This window comes from Ursus americanus, chromosome 16 (assembly GCF_024610735.1).
Source record: "Ursus americanus isolate L20-20 chromosome 16, mUrsAme1.1.p, whole genome shotgun sequence".
NCBI classification, from domain to species: Eukaryota; Metazoa; Chordata; class Mammalia; order Carnivora; family Ursidae; genus Ursus; species Ursus americanus.
In genome coordinates this window covers 55,533,439-55,552,134 of record NC_142142.1, presented here as the reverse complement: position 1 = coordinate 55,552,134, position 18,696 = coordinate 55,533,439, and the positions used below count along the sequence as shown (strand labels likewise).

General features: G+C 42.6%; 2 protein-coding genes across 7 annotated transcripts in view; both read left to right on the top strand.

Moving 5' to 3' along the window:
• Positions 1 to 14,313, top strand: part of DIXDC1 (DIX domain containing 1) — a 68,517-nt gene extending 54,204 nt beyond the window's left edge. For 5 of the 6 annotated variants that reach the window (XM_087868437.1, XM_087868438.1, XM_045797770.2 and 2 more), the window contains 8 exons: positions 148 to 240; positions 319 to 390; positions 1,175 to 1,264; positions 1,608 to 1,769; positions 2,263 to 2,329; positions 8,396 to 8,501; positions 9,469 to 9,577; positions 10,958 to 14,313. In XM_087868437.1, the coding sequence (XP_087724563.1) occupies positions 148 to 240; positions 319 to 390; positions 1,175 to 1,264; positions 1,608 to 1,769; positions 2,263 to 2,329; positions 8,396 to 8,501; positions 9,469 to 9,577; positions 10,958 to 11,038 (780 nt within the window). In that variant the 3' untranslated portion in view covers positions 11,039 to 14,313. The remainder of the gene's footprint in view (positions 1 to 147; positions 241 to 318; positions 391 to 1,174; positions 1,265 to 1,607; positions 1,770 to 2,262; positions 2,330 to 8,395; positions 8,502 to 9,468; positions 9,578 to 10,957) is intronic. The other variant, XM_045797772.2, reaches the window with a different exon arrangement.
• Positions 14,314 to 16,965: 2,652 nt separating this feature from the next.
• DLAT (dihydrolipoamide S-acetyltransferase) overlaps positions 16,966 to 18,696 on the top strand; it is a 31,539-nt gene continuing 29,808 nt past the window's right edge. Inside the window, exons 1-4 of the mRNA XM_045797773.2 lie at positions 16,966 to 17,338; positions 17,821 to 17,922; positions 18,229 to 18,353; positions 18,512 to 18,665. Coding sequence (XP_045653729.1) covers positions 17,060 to 17,338; positions 17,821 to 17,922; positions 18,229 to 18,353; positions 18,512 to 18,665 — 660 coding nt within the window. The 5' untranslated portion in view covers positions 16,966 to 17,059. The remainder of the gene's footprint in view (positions 17,339 to 17,820; positions 17,923 to 18,228; positions 18,354 to 18,511; positions 18,666 to 18,696) is intronic.

The following is an 18,696-nucleotide window of genomic DNA, read 5'->3' as shown; positions in this document are numbered from 1 at the left end:
CAGTGTGGAATGTCTTCCTGTGTGGCCGGAGGAAGGGACTCTTCCCCCTGAGGCTCTCCTTTGCTCAGGTGGAACTTGCTGGCCAGCGGTGAACTGTTCAGCGCACTTGGCTTTGCCACCCATCCGAAACTTCTGTCTCTACTGCAGAAAGAGCTGGGGCAGAAGGAGCGCCTCCTCCAGCAGTACCAGGCCAAGCTGGAAGAAGCCCTCCGGAAGCTCTCCGAGGCCAGTTACCAGCAGGTGGGAATACAGTCACACACTGGCCTCCTGCCCCTCCAGCCTTAGACACCCTTCTCTGATTTAGTCTCTTATTTGCAGGTGGACCTAGAGCGGGAGCTGGAACAGAAAGACGTCCTTTTGGCTCACTGTATGAAAAGAGAGGCAGACGAGGTAACCTGCACCTTGGGGTCCCCCTCCCACATCTGCAGGGTCAAAGAGGCTATTTGGTAAGGGGGTTAAGAGTGCAGGCCCCAAGGGCTCCTGCCTGGCTCAGTCGCAACAATATGCGACTCTTGTTCTCAGGGTCTTGAGTTCAAGCCCCACACTGGGTGTAGAGAATACCTGAATAAACAAAAGTTAGGGGAAAAAAAAAAAAGAGTGCAGGTTCCAGGCAAAGAAAATCTGGTTTCAGGTTCCAGCTTTTCATACTTGTTGCCATTGTGTGACCTTAATTTGCTTTACTTCTGAGCCTTAGAAATAAGACTCATTGGGGAAAAAAAGAAGAAAGAAGAGTCATCTGAAAAAAAAAAAAAAGACTCATTTGGAAGATGGACAGTCCACTTGGCACAAAGCCAGGCTAACAAATATTAGTCATTGTTCTTATATTTTTTTTCTCACTGAAGCGAAGTCAGGAGGTGCTGGAGTGGCATTCTCAGGCCCTCCCGTGGCCAGGCTGAGGTGGGGTTGGGGGTGTCCCGGCTGAGGCTTCCATTTTGCTCTTTCTTCACTCAACAGTGTCAACCAAGTGTTGAGTACTGGGGTTACAACAGTGAACAAAAGGAGAAAGAAAAGTCTTTGCACTCATGAGGCTTACATTCTAATTGAGAGAGACATGAACAAATACACAATGATACACTATGTCAGGACGTGGTACGTGTAAATAAGAAAAATAAGACAGGACACCTTGGTTTGGAATTCTCCCTATAACAAGTATCACTTCTTCTTGCTGCTACAGGTGACCAACTACAACAGTCACAACTCTCAGAGCAATGGTTTTCTCCTTCCAGTGGCAGGAAAAGGAGCTGCTTCAATCACTCACAAAGGGGTAGGTTCTTAGGATTTGCGTGTAGACCTCCACTTCCAGCTAAAACTGGAAGAGTAGCCTAGCCATTGCCAGCGCCCTGGGCCTTTTGTACCCCGGTTCCCTAATTCTTGCATCTGTTGAGTGGGTAAGATGTGAAGCGCTTGCTATCCAACCGGAATAATTAGTGGGCAAACAGTAGGCCCACTTCCGTGAAGGAGAACTTCTTGCCATTCACACCTCCTCCCTCGAAAATAAAAGACCCGTCCTGGGAGCTCTCTCCCGTACCGTCTTCAGCCCAGCGTTTGGGATGTGGTTAGTCGACCGGCGCTGTGCCCGCTCAGCAGCACGTCCTTTCTGCCTGCAGACCAGCGACCTGCAGCTCGTCCGCGACGCGCTCCGCAGCCTGCGCGACAGTTTCGGTGGCCATGACCCTCAGCACCACACCATCGACAGCCTGGAGCAGGGCATCTCCAGCCTGATGGAGCGCCTGCACGCCATGGAGACCCAGAAGAAACAGGACAGAAGGGTAATGCTCTTCCTGTGCTGTTTCTTGTAGGCAAGCACCCACAGAGCTTCGCTGTATCAAGGTTAGGGCCATGCTGAAAGATAGGAAGACCCTGTCAAAGGTCGCATTTGCTTTTCTCTTTGGATTTCCTCTAAGTGGAGTTGGCTCTTCATCAGGAAAGGCCTTCATGGTAACTCTCGCTCCTAGAAACTGCATAAGGGCTTAAGGAACTGTGGTTCTTGACCCCATGGGGTCTCTCTTTACTGCTTATTCCTCTCCTCTCCTCCCCTGAACGAGCTTGGCATTGGATATGGAAATATATGGGAAAATGCATTGGAAACTCGAAAGCCTTTTATAAACATACATCATTACTGTTAGGATACATGGTCCGATATTATATACTGTGGAAGATGTGGTAGAAAAGTATATATTTCAGTACACTTTTATGATTTAAATTTCTTGGATAAATTCTCCTGCAGATCATAACTCTAAGCATTTTTGTGTGGCTCCTCAGGTTCGGGGCAAGTCACCCAGAACTCAAGCAGGTAGTGAATACCGGGAGTCCTGGCCCCCTAATTCAAGTAAGTACTCATTGTTGCTCAGTAAGGACTCCTAGCATATTAGATCAGAAATTTAGTATTTTTCTCGCTACTAACATTTTGAGAGTAGACTTTTTCTTGTGGTACTTCACTCTTACGTTGTTTCTATAGCAATACTTGAAGGGAGTTACTTCTAGGATTATGAAGACACATACCGTCATCATCACCACCATCACCCCAGGTACCATTTAGCTATGGGCGGGGTGCTGCTGACTCAGGCTAAAAATCTTTGGAAAATATACAATATCAAAACATTTACACTGAACACAGCAAAATATAAAACAACAAAAACACACACAAACCATCCTACAGTCCAAAATAGCACAGAAAATTTCCAGTTCTTCCTGAAGGCAAGAAGTTTAATTTCTTTGGGAATTTTCCTTAAAACCCGGTGCTCAGGTCTTTCAGTTTGAGTCCTGCCAAAGATTTGCGCCATCTAGTGGCCACACCTAAGAAGTAATTCAACCGGCTCTGTTCCCTCTCTTTAGATTCCTTTCCCTCTTCCTTCAATCACGCTGGAAACCTACCCTGCCGGGTAAATTCTCTTTTATCGCGTATGTTACCTTTTGCTTTAGTAATGTTCACATTTTCTTATCTTTTATAGTTTACCTGGGCCTAATCTAAAAGTACATAATAATCTACAAAAACCAAGTAGTAAAAAGCTGACTGTAACCAATTTTGTATGTTACATATACAGTTTTGAAAACTACATTAATAAACAAAACCCAAAGTAAACACTTAAGATATTGGCACAATATGAAAGGTAAAATGTTTTTTTGTAGGGTAGTTAAATAATAAGTAAGCCCCCAGATATCTTTTCTTTTTGAATGAGGGATTTACACTGGGAACAAATTATATTAGTACCAGAATAGTTTCAATTTCTTCTTCTAGCATTGTTTTGAAACAGTCATTTGTTTTATCTTTCTTTTCTTTTTTAAAATATTTTATTTATTTATTTGTCAGAGAGAGAGAGAGAGCGCGCGTGCACAAGCAGGGGTAGCTGTAGGCAAAGGGAGAAGCAGGGAGCCTGAGCAGGAAGCCTGATGTGGGGCTCAGTCCCAGGACCCTGGGATCATGACGTGAGCCAAAGGCAGATGCTCAACTGACTGAGCTACCCAGGTGTTCCTCATTTCTGTTTTCTTGAGGGGTTTTTATTTTACTGTCCTCCCCTTCAGTACTTTCTTTAGGTTAATATAAACTGCCAGTGCAGATAATTCTAAATATTTGGAAATTCTTCCTTAAAGTCTAATAAATTCCTCCCTTCCTGGAAAAGTACTTTTGTGTATTTGTAGTACTTACCCCAAATACTGCAAATAAATTCATAGCTGCTTGTAAACTAGGTGTTAATCTAATTTCTGTATTCACAGGTGAGGTAAAAGTTCTCTCTTCTGAAAATACAAAAGCTTGTGTAACTCGCTAGCCTTCTAGCTACTGACTTTTTTCCTCTTATTCCCCCATGTCAAACCTTGGAAGAATAGTCTACACTTATCTTTTTCCATCCTTTCTTCCCATTCACAACTGAAGCCACCAGTCGACTTTACCCAGCTAATCCACTTAGTGTTCTTTTTGTTGATCACTGTTGACCTTCTTGGCCTTAATCGAAGTGATTACTTTTCAAACCTTATCTTCCATTGACCTCTCAAAATCACTTACTGTTCTTGAATAGTCTCCTTCTGTACGCGTTCTTCCTCTTTAACTTCAGTGCCAACCAATTATTCATTCAACAAATATTTCTTGAGCATCCAGTATGCAGTGCCCGTGTTAGACGTGGGAGATACAGAGACGAACAGGATGGATGTGGTCCTTGCCCTCTCGGATGTGCAGTCCAGTGAACTCGACACAGTCTCCTTTTCTTCTGTGTCGAACCCTCAAAGGTTGATGTATCCTGGGATCCGTGGGAGGTCTAGACCTAGGCCTTTTCATCTTTTCTTTAGGCAATCCCTTCCACTCCCACAGCTTTGACTACTCTTATGTGCTGATTATTTTTAAACTTTAATCTCTAACCCCAGTCCTTTTCTGAGTTTCAGGGCTATATTTTTGAATGACAACTAGATATCTCCCTGTAGGTAGAAAGGCAGTTCAAACTTTGTGTCCAAAACTGGACACAAAATAGAGTGGGAAAAATATGGAGCATGGAATCAAATAGATCTGGGGTGCAGTTTTGGCTCTCAGCAGAGTGTGTGATCATGGGCAAGGTGTTAATATCACTGAATTTTAGTTTCCTTGTTCATGAAATGGAGATAATTTTGAGGGATTATGAGCATTAAGTAAAATATTGTATGCAAATAATACGGTGTAGTGCATGGCATATGAGAAGTGCAAGGCAAATGTTAATAGTCTCAAAATACCTTCCAGTTATTCCCCTCTGGCTATGTCCTGTCTTCCTCTGTTTCATCACAGCCAAATCTACTGAAAGAATAATCTCTCTGAATCCACTTCTTTTCCTGCCTTTTACTCTTAAGGGAAAACAATAGTAATTATTTGAAAATTAAAAGTAATACAGTAGAGGGGCACCTGGGTGGCTTAGTCAGTTAAGCATCTGCCTTCGGCTTAGGTCATGATCCTGGGGCCTTGGATGGAGCTCTGCATTGGGCTGCCTGCTCTACAGGAAGCCTGCTTCTCCTTCTCCTCCTGCTCCCTCTGCTTGTGCTCTCTCACTCTCTCTGTCGAATAAATAAATAAAAATCTTAAAAAGAAAAAAAAAGAATTCTTACGATTGACAACAGAAGACAAAGAAATCCGATAACAGGCAAAGAACTTGAATAGGCATTTCTTTAAAGATAAACAAATGGCCAATCTGCAGGTGAAAAGATGTTTACAACCAAGTGTCATTAGGGAATGTATATCAAAACCACAGTGAGATACCACTTCATGTCCACTAGGAATGGAAAGTAAGTGTTGTTGAGGATGTGGAGAAACGGGAGCTCTCAGACATTGCTGGTGGGGATGTCAGATAGTACAGCTACCGTGGAAAACAGTTTGGTGGTTCCTCAAAAACTTAAATATAGAATTACTATATGACCCAGCAATTCCTTTCCTAGGTATGTACTCAAAAGATCTAAAAACAAGTACTAAAACCAAACAACACTTGTACATACATGTACATAGCATTATTCACAATAGCTAAAAGGTGGAAACAGCCCACATGTTCATCACCCAATGAATGTTTAAACAAATTCTGACATGTGCACACAATGGAATATTATTCAGCCATAAAAAGGAACAAAGTACTGATATATGTTACAATGTGGATGAGCCTTGAAAACGTTAAGTGAATGATGCCAGACACAAAAGGTATAAATTGGATGAATCCTTTTGTATGAAATGTCCAGAATAGGCAGATCCATAGAGACACAAAATAGAGTACATCAGACAGATGCCAAGATTAGGAAGGAGTGACTGCTTGATGGCTATGAGGTTTCCTTCTGGGATAATGAGATGTTCTAGAACTAGATAGTATAGTGACATCACACTAAACATACTAAATGCCACTGAATTGTACACTTTAAAAGGTTAAAACGGTGAGTTTTGTGTTATATGAATTTACCTCCATTTAAAAAAAAGTAAGTTAAAAAAAAAGTAATATCCAACCTCTGTCTAGGATGTAGAAGGCTGAAAGGAGTCTTGCTCCTACACTAACAATAAGACAAAGTTGGGTAATCTAAAAAAGTTGTAACTTTCTTGAACCCGTGAGAGAGATGAGATCTAGGGCAACCAACTAAGCCTGAGTCCAAACAGGTGCCTCCAAGGAGAGATTGGATGCAAGCACTGTGCACCTGTGGCAGAGCCTGGGAGGAAGATGGCGCCACCATACAGACAGGGAAGAATTCAGCTAGGGTTGGAATTGCTCCAGGCTAAGCACAGAAGATAAGGAACGCTTGGGGCCACAGATGCCAAGAGGAGTTTGCACCCACTTGCAGGCTCTTTACGGACCTCCACTGGGTACTTATGAAAAATACTGGTTGTGGGAACAGAGTCCAGAGAAAACCTTTTTTGGTGGTGGAGGCCCAGAGATAGGCAGCAGCCGCCACTGCAGGAAAAGCGTGAAGCATTCTTCCTTAAGGAACAAAAGCCGTAAGCCAGTAGGGAAGGGCGGCAAACCTGTTTTCCTCTCCCTCGCTGTCCCAGGCAGATGTGAAGACCCGTTTTAGCAAGGGGGAAGGATAAAGGAAAAAAGAACTGTCTACACCTGGGAGACTGGTAGGATACTGTCTCGGGCTCATGTCTTTAGAGCTTGCCTACCCTGAAGAGTAGGATCACTGCGCATGCCCCACCCTCAAGACTGAGGTTGGCTCATGATCACAGAGAAGCTCCTCTCATTGGCGGCCGCCAGATGTGCAAGCACTGTGTAAGAAGCAGTGCCAGTCTGCTCTGGGAGGGCACACGTGTAGAGAGAGTGACTCAGGCGTCGGCACACAAGTAAAGTCTAAAGCTGAAGGTGGAGCAGCAACACTGAAGAAGAGCCCTCCGGCAACCAGCCACCCCTAACATAGCTCTAGAGGAATTGAAGATGGTGGCACACCAAGGTAACCTTAACAAAACTCCCAATCCCAGCTCAATTCCAGTCTAGATTAACCGTCCCTAGGATAATGGCCTGGCAGAACAAGCAGTGTGCCCATTTCTAAGCATAAGCATTTTGTAAGTCACTCTCTACTGTCATACACATGACGTCTGACATTCAGAAGAAAAAGAAATTATAACACATCCAAAAGCAAGAAAAATACTGTTAAGAGTCAATCAGTATCTACCCAAGAGTAGACTCATATGACAAGGACGTTGAAATACCTAGTAAAAGTTAAGAAAATATATGAAGGTGGGATGGCGGGAAAGATTTTAATATTATAACAATTATATTGATTAGATTATAAGATACAATAATTATTGGTTTTTGGTCTTGTGATAAAAGTTTCTCATTAGTCTTTTCTCTTATTAAAGGCATAATCATAAGTACTCATTAATTAAAATTTTCAATAAGTACCTGTAAAAAGGGTAGAGACAAGATGTAGACCAAGGAATTTCAGTTAAAAACCATGGGACTGGGGCACCTGGGTGGCTCAGTTGGTTAAGCAGCTGAGTCTGGATTTCGGCTCGAGCCATGATCTCAGGGTCCTGGGATTGAGCCCCGTGTCAGGCTCCATGCTTAGTGGGGAGTCTACTTGGAATTCTCTTTCTCCCTCTCCCTCTGCTCCTCCCCCCACTCTCTCTTTGTCTCTCTCTCTCTCTCTGGAATAAATAAATCTTTAAAAAAAAACAAACAAACAGGAATGCCTGGGTGGCTCAGTTGGTTAAGCGTCTGCCTTTGGCCCAGGTCGTGATCCCCAGGCCCTGGGATCTAGTCCTGCATTGGGCTCCCTACTCAGCGGGGAGTCTGCTTCTCTCTCTGCCTCTGCCTGCCGCTCCCCCTGCTTGTGTGCTGTCTCTCTCTCTGTGTCAGATGAATAAATAAAATCTTTAAAAATAAAAAAATTAAAAATTAAAAAAACAAACAAACCAGGGGACCAACACATACAGATCCTGTGTAGCTAAGGAATAAAGTAGGTCTTGTACCTTCTATAGTGGAAGCATGAAGTCCCTTGGAATCTGAGTTTCTAAGGTTGCTTTGCTCTCTGGTTCTTGTTCCTGCTCATTTCTCTTTTCATGAATTGCATGAGCATTCTCTACAACTGTCTAAATGTTGGCAGCGTCTGCAGCTCCTGCTTTGTGTCCATTCTTCCTTAGTTGAAATCTTGCCTGGCTTCTTTGACCTCTCTTGACTCTGAGCAACAATGCCTGTCAGGACACTCATTATTCCCTCGTAGAAGTACCTGGAATGGATGAGAGATGGTGGCCTCATGAGAGCGTCCATGTCCGAAGCACCTCCTGGCTTCGTGGCCCTAGCGTGACTTATGTGGATCACACCCTGTGGACGTGGTTGGTGTTTCGCAATGGTGTGAAAGCTGTGCTGTGACCCCAGGCAGCTTTATTCTCCAGGGCACTTTGAGTAACTGGAAATGAGGGGTGGTTGGGAGCAAGTGAAGTTCTGACCACAGAGTCTCTCTCTGATTGCAGAGTTGTCTCACTCACAGAGCTCTCCAGCTGTCAGCAGCGCCTGCACGAAAGTGCTCTATTTCACCGACCGGTCACTTACACCCTTCATGGTCAATATACCAAAGAGGTGAGATTCTGGGATCGTGATTTCTCTTTTACTTTATAAAAGTACGAAGTAATGACGGGACACAGAATCATGAGTTACTGCCCACTGAACAAGCTAAAAGGTGTTTGAGAAACAGTACGGTGTAGTAGGAATAGAGATCGGGATCCTAGGTTTAGGGTCATCACTAACCAGTGGCATTACAAGGGACAAGTCATGATCTGCTGCGAGGTACAGACACAGTAACAGTGCTTGCAGTGCTGATACACAGCTGTGTTCCAAGGTAGGAAAAATGGTTTTTTTAAAGGGCTCAAAACAGCTCGCATTGATAGCCATGGATTGCAGCCTGGCTCTCCAGGGCTATTATCATTGATCTTGGTCCTACTTGATGATTGCATCCAAGCCATTGAGAATTTGTGTTAAGAACCTTCAAACATTAATTTACATTCCCTTGTTTGAAAGAAGGACTTTGTAAACTCTGGAACCAACCACTGAGAGAGGTAATAGGTTGTCCCTCTCCTGGAGAGTCCTCTTAGTTGGTCTTGGCTAAAGGGGAGCTTTCCGAAGCTGGAAGGATGAAGACGGTGATGTCTGATTTAACTCTACCAGCCTAGAGAAATGGAATATTGTTACAAAGAAGGAAATCAAGAGAACTTAGACATTGATAGTTCAACAAATTAGATTTCAGAGACCTGATGATGTCTTATTTCCAGAGTAAAACAGAGAAAAGTACTCTGGCTGCTGCTGAAACAAAAAATCTATTTTACATTCTCAGATCATACCATCTGTAATGCTGCTCTCCTTCCCTCGTGGTGGCTCCCTAGCCTGTGCTGTTGTAGAATTGTCTGAGTTGTCAGGGGCAGGGACCTAACAAGGCCATGCCATTTCTTCCTGGAGAGTCTTTGGCAGGGGCCTGGGTTTAAAGCTGACATCTCATCTTTCCAACGTCTTGATAAACAGTCTGTTTCAGTGCTCTTGCCTTTTGTTGCAGGTTGGGGGAGGTGACACTAAGGGATTTTAAAGCAGCTATTGACCGGGAGGGAAATCACCGGTACCACTTCAAAGCGCTGGATCCTGAGTTTGGCACTGTCAAAGAGGAGGTACGGAATCCCCGGGAGTCTGGGTGGTATTACTGGTGATTCCTGAACCCCAGAGCCAGCCTCCTCCCCACGGACTGGTACCCGAAGTACCCAAGTTCCCTAACCAGGTCAGAGGAGTTTCCCAGAGCCTCAGGCCAGTCGGATTACTTTAGACCGAGGTGGTCAGGGAATTGCACAAGGAGTTGACAGCTTCTTCAGTTCAAGGACTTAATCACCTTGACCAAACTGGGACAGCATTCTTTATTTTAAAAAGGAGAAAGTTTCGTTAGTGAAAATAAAGGGACCTAAGCTTGAACGAAAGCTTGGGTTAGGGGTCCCTTCTCTATCTGTAGCCAAATCTTAGAAACGTTTCTGGGGCTGCCTGGGTGGCTCAGCCGTTAAGCGTCTGCCTTCAGCTCAGGTCATGATCCCAGGGTCCTGAGATCAAGTCCCACATCAGGCTCCCTGCTCAGCGGGAAGCTGTTTCTCCCTCTCCCACTCCCCTGGCTTGTGTTCCCTCTCTCGCTGTCTCTTTCTGTCAAATAAATAAATAAAATCTTTAAAAAAAGAAAAGAAAAGAAATGTTTCTGCTTCCTATGTTGAGCAAAATAAACAAACAGGCATGAATATATGGAACTGTATGCCGTGATGGTAGTTTCTCACCCATGCTTATTCTCAACTCCTTGACTGTTTTCTTAGCCTATGCTTCTCTTTATAATCCATCTGCCAGATATAAGGAAGAGAGTTCTGGGTTCTGACATAATCACATTGCGATTAAAGCCAATGTTTTATTTCATAAATATTTCCAACTGAAATGCTTTAATAGCCCTGTTCTATTAATGGCTTAGAAAATTAATTGAATGAATGAATAAAAAGAACTGCCTGTTCTTTTGGTCTTCTCTCCAATGCTTTCTTTACCATACTGGGACCAAAATTTTACTGTTTCTCATTTTTGTAATGTTCATGCTACCGCTTTCTCCTAAGGACCCCAAAGTGCTGTATGGTTAGTAATGTATTAATTCTAGTCAATCTCTATAAGCAAAGCAGGGTTAGGGATGCTTTTACAAACATTTCATAGATGTGGAACTAAGAATATATGTTATGTAATTTTAATAATATATAATAACATAACACAATAGGATATATTATAGTATATATTGTATTATATATAATATATATAATCTATTAAAATATAACATTACATATATTAAAAATATTATATATATATATTTAGTTACACCTTTAGGGACGAAACCAAAGGGACACAGACTCTAACTTAAGGCTTTTCTATGTTCTTATCCACGGTGTTGAGGCCTTACTTTTAGCAGCAGCAGCTAGCCGTCCAATGAGACTCCCTGTCTTATTTATTTTTTCATTGTAGCTCTTTTTTCCTTCCTCTAGGTTTTCCACGATGATGATGCCATCCCTGGGTGGGAAGGGAAAATTGTAGCTTGGGTAGAAGAAGACCATGGAGAGAATTAATGCTGAATATTGGATTGGGGGCTTATGGAACTTGGCACCCCCTGGCTGTTTCACTCAGGAAAGAGGACTAAAACCAGAATACACAAAGAAGTTTCTAGTTCGTGTTGCCAAACCAGAAACTTCTCCAAGTGCGACAGCCCTAGGCCAGTACTGTTTCTGTGCCTGGCACATGGGGTACTTAAAATCCCTGTCCACCTGTAGACCATGGGTTCATCTGGAGTTCCTTGTCCGTGGGAACACAGTGTTTTATTCTGCTCTGAGGACAACAAACCGAAGGCCTTAACCAATGGGGATGGATGATCCCGCTCCCGTAGGGGCATGGCTGCTATTATCTGGATCCTGGGAATTGGATGCGTCACTCCTGTGTGTTACAGTATTTTAATTGGCCTCAATGGTTGCAGCAATCAGAGTCCCAGCATTTGTACTCACAGACAAGGCAAAGGTACCAGCTTTTTTGCTGCTTTGCAGCTATTGTAAACCAAGAGTAACTCATGAGGTGGTACCAAAGATGAAAGCCCACTCTTCAGGGATTTTTTGGACCGGACATGGATGGTGCTGAATTGTTGATTGGATGGAAAAAGGGCTTCCCATATTATGCTATACTTTGCTAAAACCATGATGAAGTAAGACCTTGGGTTGCCTCTTGTGTCTTAACTGGTTCTGCAACTTGTCCTTTAGCCCACAGAGGGCACATTTCATGTACTGCTAGTTTTCTCTGGGGACTCGTTCACTGTAGAGCCGTTTTCCCCCTTCCAACTGACGAACTTTGTGTTTGAAAGGAATAAGGAGTTAAAGTCTCCTTAAAAATCTAGGCGGGTATGGAAAGGTGCTGCTACCCATATTTTCTTGACTTTCTTTCTCTCATGACTTCCTTTAGCTCACGGTATCTCCTTTGTAGTCAAAAGGAGACAGATCATTAATTTCAGTATTTGTGATTTATGAGTACTGAGCATGAGTTACTGGTCTGCCCCTCTTCATTTCAAGTTATTTTCTATTATATATTTAGTCTAGGTTGATCCTTTAGGGCACAATAGGAACCAGGGGTGTGGAGCATGAGTTGTGAATGGCAGTGTTGATTCTGGGTAAAAAAAAAAAAACAAAAACCTAGAATCCTTTCTCATGTGCAACATTGTCAAGTGTAGAAGCTAAAAGAAAAGAGTTAAACTTCCAGAGATTACTTAAAAACTTGGGTTTTCTCAGTCATTTACCAAGCACCATCAACTAATCAGCCATATATATGTATATACATATATATGCACACACATACACACACACACACACACACACACACGAATATTCATTCCCAAAAGCAGTCGGCCTGTGACCACCAATGTACACTGCCAACCAGAAGAGTCAGACAAGTCAGTTCTGGGTTCTTGACCTGTCTCTAGTTCATCTCCCTTTGCCAGCTATTTCAACAGACTACTCATTGGAGCTCTGAAATGACATTTTGTTGTTTTATATAGATGTGTCTTTTAAAATAGTTCATGTTTGGAGAATTCTTTTGTACTCATTTGCTTTTTGTCTGAGAACCATGTCTATTTTTATAACTCGAGTGTGAGTTCTGTATGTTCTCACATTCTGTATACTGTATCCATTTTCTAGAGAACCCAGTAGCTTTTATACAGGCTCTTCTCTTCTTAGCCCTTGTGGTTTCAGAACAAGCTTTATTTTATTACAAGTATACTAATGACAACTAACTCCTGGTTCTAATTCTACCTGCCATTTTGGTTGTGGAGGTAGTTTTACGTAATCTATTTGATTGCTCCTCTGGCAGACAGAAGGAGCTCAAAAGACACCTGCTATCTTTCAGTAAGTTTACTTGATCTTCTCCTACTGAAGAATTTCTCATTAGAAATGACTTGGAAAGTTTGGGAAAGCCATTCAAAAGCAAGAATAATTCATTATGAAAGCAAACAGAAGAAAACAGGATATTCTGAGTCCCTTCCCCGCCCCCACCAGGAAGTCTGGAGAAAAGGTCCTCATGTCACCAATTTCTCTGTTGCATGAATTTTAGTGTTTTGCTATAAGACAGCATGAGGGTTATCAGGCCAAAATTCATTATTGTATTTCCAGTACAATTTATCTTGAGTATCTGTCTCTTTAGTTTTTACTTGTCAGTTTTCTTTGAGCAAACATTCTTACCATTATGTAGAATTTAGCTTTTCGGAGAAAATTAAATGAGAGAAAATTTTCAAAGTCCTCGACCTTATTTGGCTTTTCTATCTCTGTGCTTTGGAAGAGGAGCTGCATGGCCTTAGTGCCTCCACAGAAAGCTGAAGTTGAGTTTAGGGGAGAGAATGAGATAATTTTTTCCCCTTCAGCTCCTTAATCTCATATGCCCTGGGTAATAACTAAACACCCCCATTACAGGATGTCACTCCAGTAATTCTTGTGTACAATGTGTTGGTAATCCCCATTCCAGTTTCTAAAGACAGGAGCCTTCTGAGGAAGCATGTGCATTGGTTCCTTCTGGTTTGAATAGATTCCTGTTTGTTCCACTACGGCTGCACTCGAAGCCTCCGGACTTATTCAGAGTATTGTCCCCTGGTGACATTTGTGTGGGATAGTCCATCCTAATACTGAAATTCTCTTTCTTTGAAAAAAACTAAGGAACTAGAATGTTTACAGTTCATAAAATAACCTCTAAACTCTGTGAGATTAAAAAAATGATCCTCACAAAAACTAGAAGAAAGCTCAATTCCTTTAAAAGTCTTCACTTAAAAACTGACAACTATTCTCACTCAGTTCCCTAAATTAGCTGGAATCGGAACACTTTACAATTTGTACCTAAAGAATTTGGGTTAAATTTAGTTAATGGCGTTACTTACTGATTAACAGTTCAGCTCTTTTTGAGCAGGATGGTTGTAAATTAGGGAAAAAATCTTTATGTTCTACATCCAATCCAAGAGGACTCTAATTACTTAAGAACATTTATGTCATAATTATAATAATTTTCATTTTTTCCATAAAATAAGCATTATGATTGCACACTCCTATTGTCTGAATTTATGTAAGAGGTATAGCTTGCTTAAAAATATATGTAAAGTTATATTTTCTTAGAAACATGGATGTTTGCAACCATTGCTTTCATAGAGATTACCACCATGCATTCTCCCTGTTTTATGTTTTCATGAAGACTGTGTTATACCAGAGGCTTCTGATTATCAAAGTGATAACCAGTTTTAACTGCCTGTATGTACCAGATTTGTGAACTAATTAAAAAAGAAAAAAGCAGAAACAAACCATGAATAAAATGGAGTTTGCAAACTAAATACCATTAATCATTTTCACTTGTGTTTATCGACCGAAATTAATCAGCAAAGCCATTAACATTTAGTGCAAGTCAATTTCCTCAAGTGATCTCCCTGGTAGCATGTTTACTCATTACCTGGGGAGCAGAGATAAGGATTACTTTAGTACTATAGATATTTTACCATTGGCATTTCAAATGTAAGCACAAAACACATTATTGTCAAAGAAAATTCATTGATTTATCACCTCTTTAGCACTTTCCTGTTTGTTACACTATGGATGCTCTCGAAGCCTCTTGACTTATTCAGAGTATTATATATAAATGTGTGAACAAATAAGAACCTGAGTACAAACTGTATGACCACATTTTTTAATGAAAAAGCAAGAAACACTAAACAGATACTTTCAGAAGTGTGCATTTAAAAGAACCAGAATTTCCAAGTTAATTTGAAAGCTGCCTTCCTACAACTTAGGTCAGCTTCATTTATCACTTCAATTTAAATGTTTTCTGTATCTACATTTTTAGTCCTGAGCTTTTACCTGGCTTGCAATTACATATTTTCAACTATTAATTATAAGCAATTTTAATTGGGTCATTATGTTAAAATTAAATATGTAAAGAGCTTAACTCAAATCTTTCATTACCCGGTAATTCCTCTTTGCATCTACCCATTTCCCATCAGTTGTCATTCTACTTCAAACCTTAGAATCTCGAGCCTTCCTTTTCCTTAAATTCTGTTATCCAATCTGTGTAGGGGAGTTCAGACCTGCCTCTCAGGGCTGATTTGACAAACCTAAGAATTCCTAGCCTACCTCTGGAGTAAACTTACCACCCTGCACTGTTTGACCTGTGCCTTCCTGTGATTTAACTACACCTGTCAAAAGTATATTCAAATGCAAACCGGCTATGCACTGAAAAATGCAAACTCAGGTTTACGCAATCCTACCTAAGTAAGTGAACAGCAAACTGAAGACAGTATCATATAAAGGCTAATTTAGATCCAGTTATTAAATTCAAATATAGTGGAAGTAGTAAGATATTCTGATCAATTCCAAATCATTAAAACATTTTCATAATAATTTATAAAGTTACAGTATAAGTCCTTTCACTAATCACAGGTATTCTTCCAATAGTTATTTATAAGTAGTTTTACATAATTGTAATATAATTACTCTATTCTTATAATTTCAAATGTGCCTTTCCATATAATCTGGAAAGTTTCTATTTCTCAGTTGTATTGCCTATGTATTACTGTTAGGCATCTGTGATTGCTCAAACTTTCCTCATTCTTGGAGAGTTATGTTTATCAGTTCTTTTTGTTACAAAGACACTAAAACGGTTTTTACCTTGTTCTGAATGCTTTAAGGGTACTAGAATAGAATTTTGGGGAAAGATGTAAACATTTTTCCCAGTCTGTTACTTCTTATACCACCATCTGTAAAAACAAACATTGCACTCGGTCCACTCAACAAGTGCATCTTTTTCTCTACAATCTCATTAATACTGGGTTTTTGCTTTTTAAAGTTTACTACTTTAGTAGGTATGAAATAGTGCCTCCTGGCTGTTTTAATTTTCCAAATGTTTAATTACTAGCAAGGGTGAACATATTTTCACATGTTGGTTTTTCCTATTTCTTGTGTTCTTCGTATTCTATGACCATCTGTACAATGGGGACTTAGAGATATAAACACAGAACGTGCTTCCTCCTAATCTAATGTCACGCTCAGCTCAGAAATGAGGTATTTTTTACTTGTATTTTTACTTATGATAACCGTACAATAGAAGTGTACCTAACAAACATTGTAGATAACTTCTCGTTTATTAAATCAAACGACGTGCCTTCAACCTCCAGTATTTACCGGATACTATACTGAACTCTGTAGTTTTGTACGAAATATTTCAAGCATAACAAAGTTTTTGCGATTTAAAGGGATTCTATAGTAAGTCAGAAACGCAAATCTGTTTTGTAAACTTGTACCCTGATACATAGCATGCACGCTTAGTCCAGCAACAGCACACCTTAATGGGGCAATGAATCTTCCGCTTGGCTGCCCTTCACACCGGCTGGAAAACCTGCTCACTCGGATTTCCGGTTATGCTACAGATCTGAAATTAAACCTTTGTAACTTAATACCGGCTGCGCGGAGCGAGGCCCCAAACCTGGCTACGGCTGGGTCTGCGGAGGCTGACCGCACATCACTAGAACGTTCTCACCCCCTTGGAAGGCTCCGCGCGCCAATCTTCAGAAGCTCTCCGTAACCCCGCCCTTGGCCTCCGGCTCCCTTCCCCGCTTTTCTCAAAACTTGGCCACTCCCCCTCAGCCCACCTCTCAGGCCATTCCGCCTCCATTAGCCGGGCTCTCGCTGCCTTTTTAGGCCCCTCCCCGGGGGCCGTGCCCTTACCGTCGCTTAGGCCCGGTTCTACCCTCAGATTCCTCTCCTAGGACCCCCTCCCTTTACCTTCCCCCTTCTCCGCGTCTTATTTCTCCCAAACTTGCGCCTGCATTGGCTCTTCTGGAACGCCCCTGCCCCTGTGGCCCCAAAATAGTCTGCCCTATCCCCTGTGGGCCACCCTTTGCCCTACTCCCGGGAGGAAGAGTCGACGTTCCACCCATTTCTAGTCTGGGGAGGGGTGCAGTGACTCTTTGGAGTCCACTTTACGACAATGTGCGGCTGGGCGGCGCGGCTGACGGCAACGCCGCACTGCTCTTGGAGAGGTCACTCCGGAGACGGCGTTGGTTTTGGGGTGTGGGGGTTGCTGGCACTATGTGGCGCGTCTGTGCTCGACGGGCCCAGAATGCAGCCCCAAGGGCAGGATTTGGGGTTCGGTGGGCGGCCTTGCGGGAGGACCCGGGGGCTCCATGCGTGACCTCGCGGACTGGCGCGGCTCCGGCTCGTTGCAGTAGTGGGACCACAGGGTATGGTAGGGTCCGGGCACTCTGTGGCTGGAGCCCCAGCTCATGGGCCACACACAGGCATCGCCTCCTACTGCAGCTTTTGGGATCGTCCAGCCGCCGCTGTTATAGCCTGCCCCCGCATCAGAAGGTGAGCCCCAGACCTGCCCTTCGCGGGACCCCGTTTGTCCTTCAGGGCCGACTTCTTGGCCTCGAGATCCTCCTAAGGCTTCAGTAATCTTTCATCCCCCTTCCAGTATGTATCATTCGTCTCTTCTCCAGTACCCAGCTTTATTGTGGCTCTTGAGCTTACTTACCTCTCCTGATATATTTATTCCATTGAAGGAAAAGAGTTCCAGGCTTCCGTCTCTTGATCTAGTCCGTTGAAAGAAGAGCTCCAAACCTGAGGCTATTTGTGGAATGTCTGCTGAGTTACGTGCTCTGCCAGTCCCACGGGACTCTGGAGCAGGAACCCTGTCACTGGAGAGCTGGTGGCAGGAACTCCTTTTCTATCCCCAGTGCCCAGCGTGGGACGGGACTCAGTACACTCATCATATATAATTGAATGAAGCATTAAGCCAGACTGAGAGATAGCGTTTTCTAAATTTAGTATTTCTCCTTTTTCTCCTCCAGGTTCCATTGCCCTCTCTTTCCCCCACAATGCAGGCAGGCACCATAGCCCGTTGGGAAAAAAAGGAAGGGGAAAAAATCAATGAGGGTGAACTGATTGCAGAGGTAAGTTATTTAAAACATGGAAATGAGTTAGAAGGAACTGGCTTAGCTAAACGGAGCGTTAGCTTTCCGGATAGGTAATTATCCCTTTTGCTTAAGAAACTTAGAAGTTTTTTACAAATTGGTATTAGAGAACGTTGGTTAGATAAGTTGTCAGCAGCTAGCCAGGCTGATTTTTAGCTAATTCCTTTCAGGTCTATTAATAGAGGCTTTATCTTCACATGACTGTTGAACTGTGTGATTCTAGGCACAGTCTAATAAGTTTTGTACTGGTAGCATTAAGCCTAAGCTGCTGCTTTGTGTTAAAAGGTTGAAACTGATAAAGCCACTGTTGGATTTGAGAGCCTGGAGGAGTGTTACATGGCAAAGATACTGGTTGCTGAAGGTACCAGAGATGTTCCAGTTGGAGCGATCATCTGTATCACAGTTGAAAAGTGAGTAGTACTTTGGTAATTTGTGGAACTCAGGCGCTCAGTGGAGTGTTTTGACCCAGAATTGAGAAAGGAGGAATTAAAGGCTTCTGAGACTACTTTTGTAGGAGCTAAATCTGCTTTATAACCCCCTGTACTTACACATTCTTTCTCTTCCATAGGCCTGAGGATATTGAGGCCTTTAAAAATTACACATTGGATTCCTCGGCAGCACCTACCCCACAGGCAGCTGCAGCACCAACCCCTGCTGCCCCTGCTTCACCACCTACACCTTCTGCTCAGGCTCCTGGTAGCTCATATCCCACTCACATGCAGGTGAGGCTCAGCCTCTGGGTTTTTGCTCTAG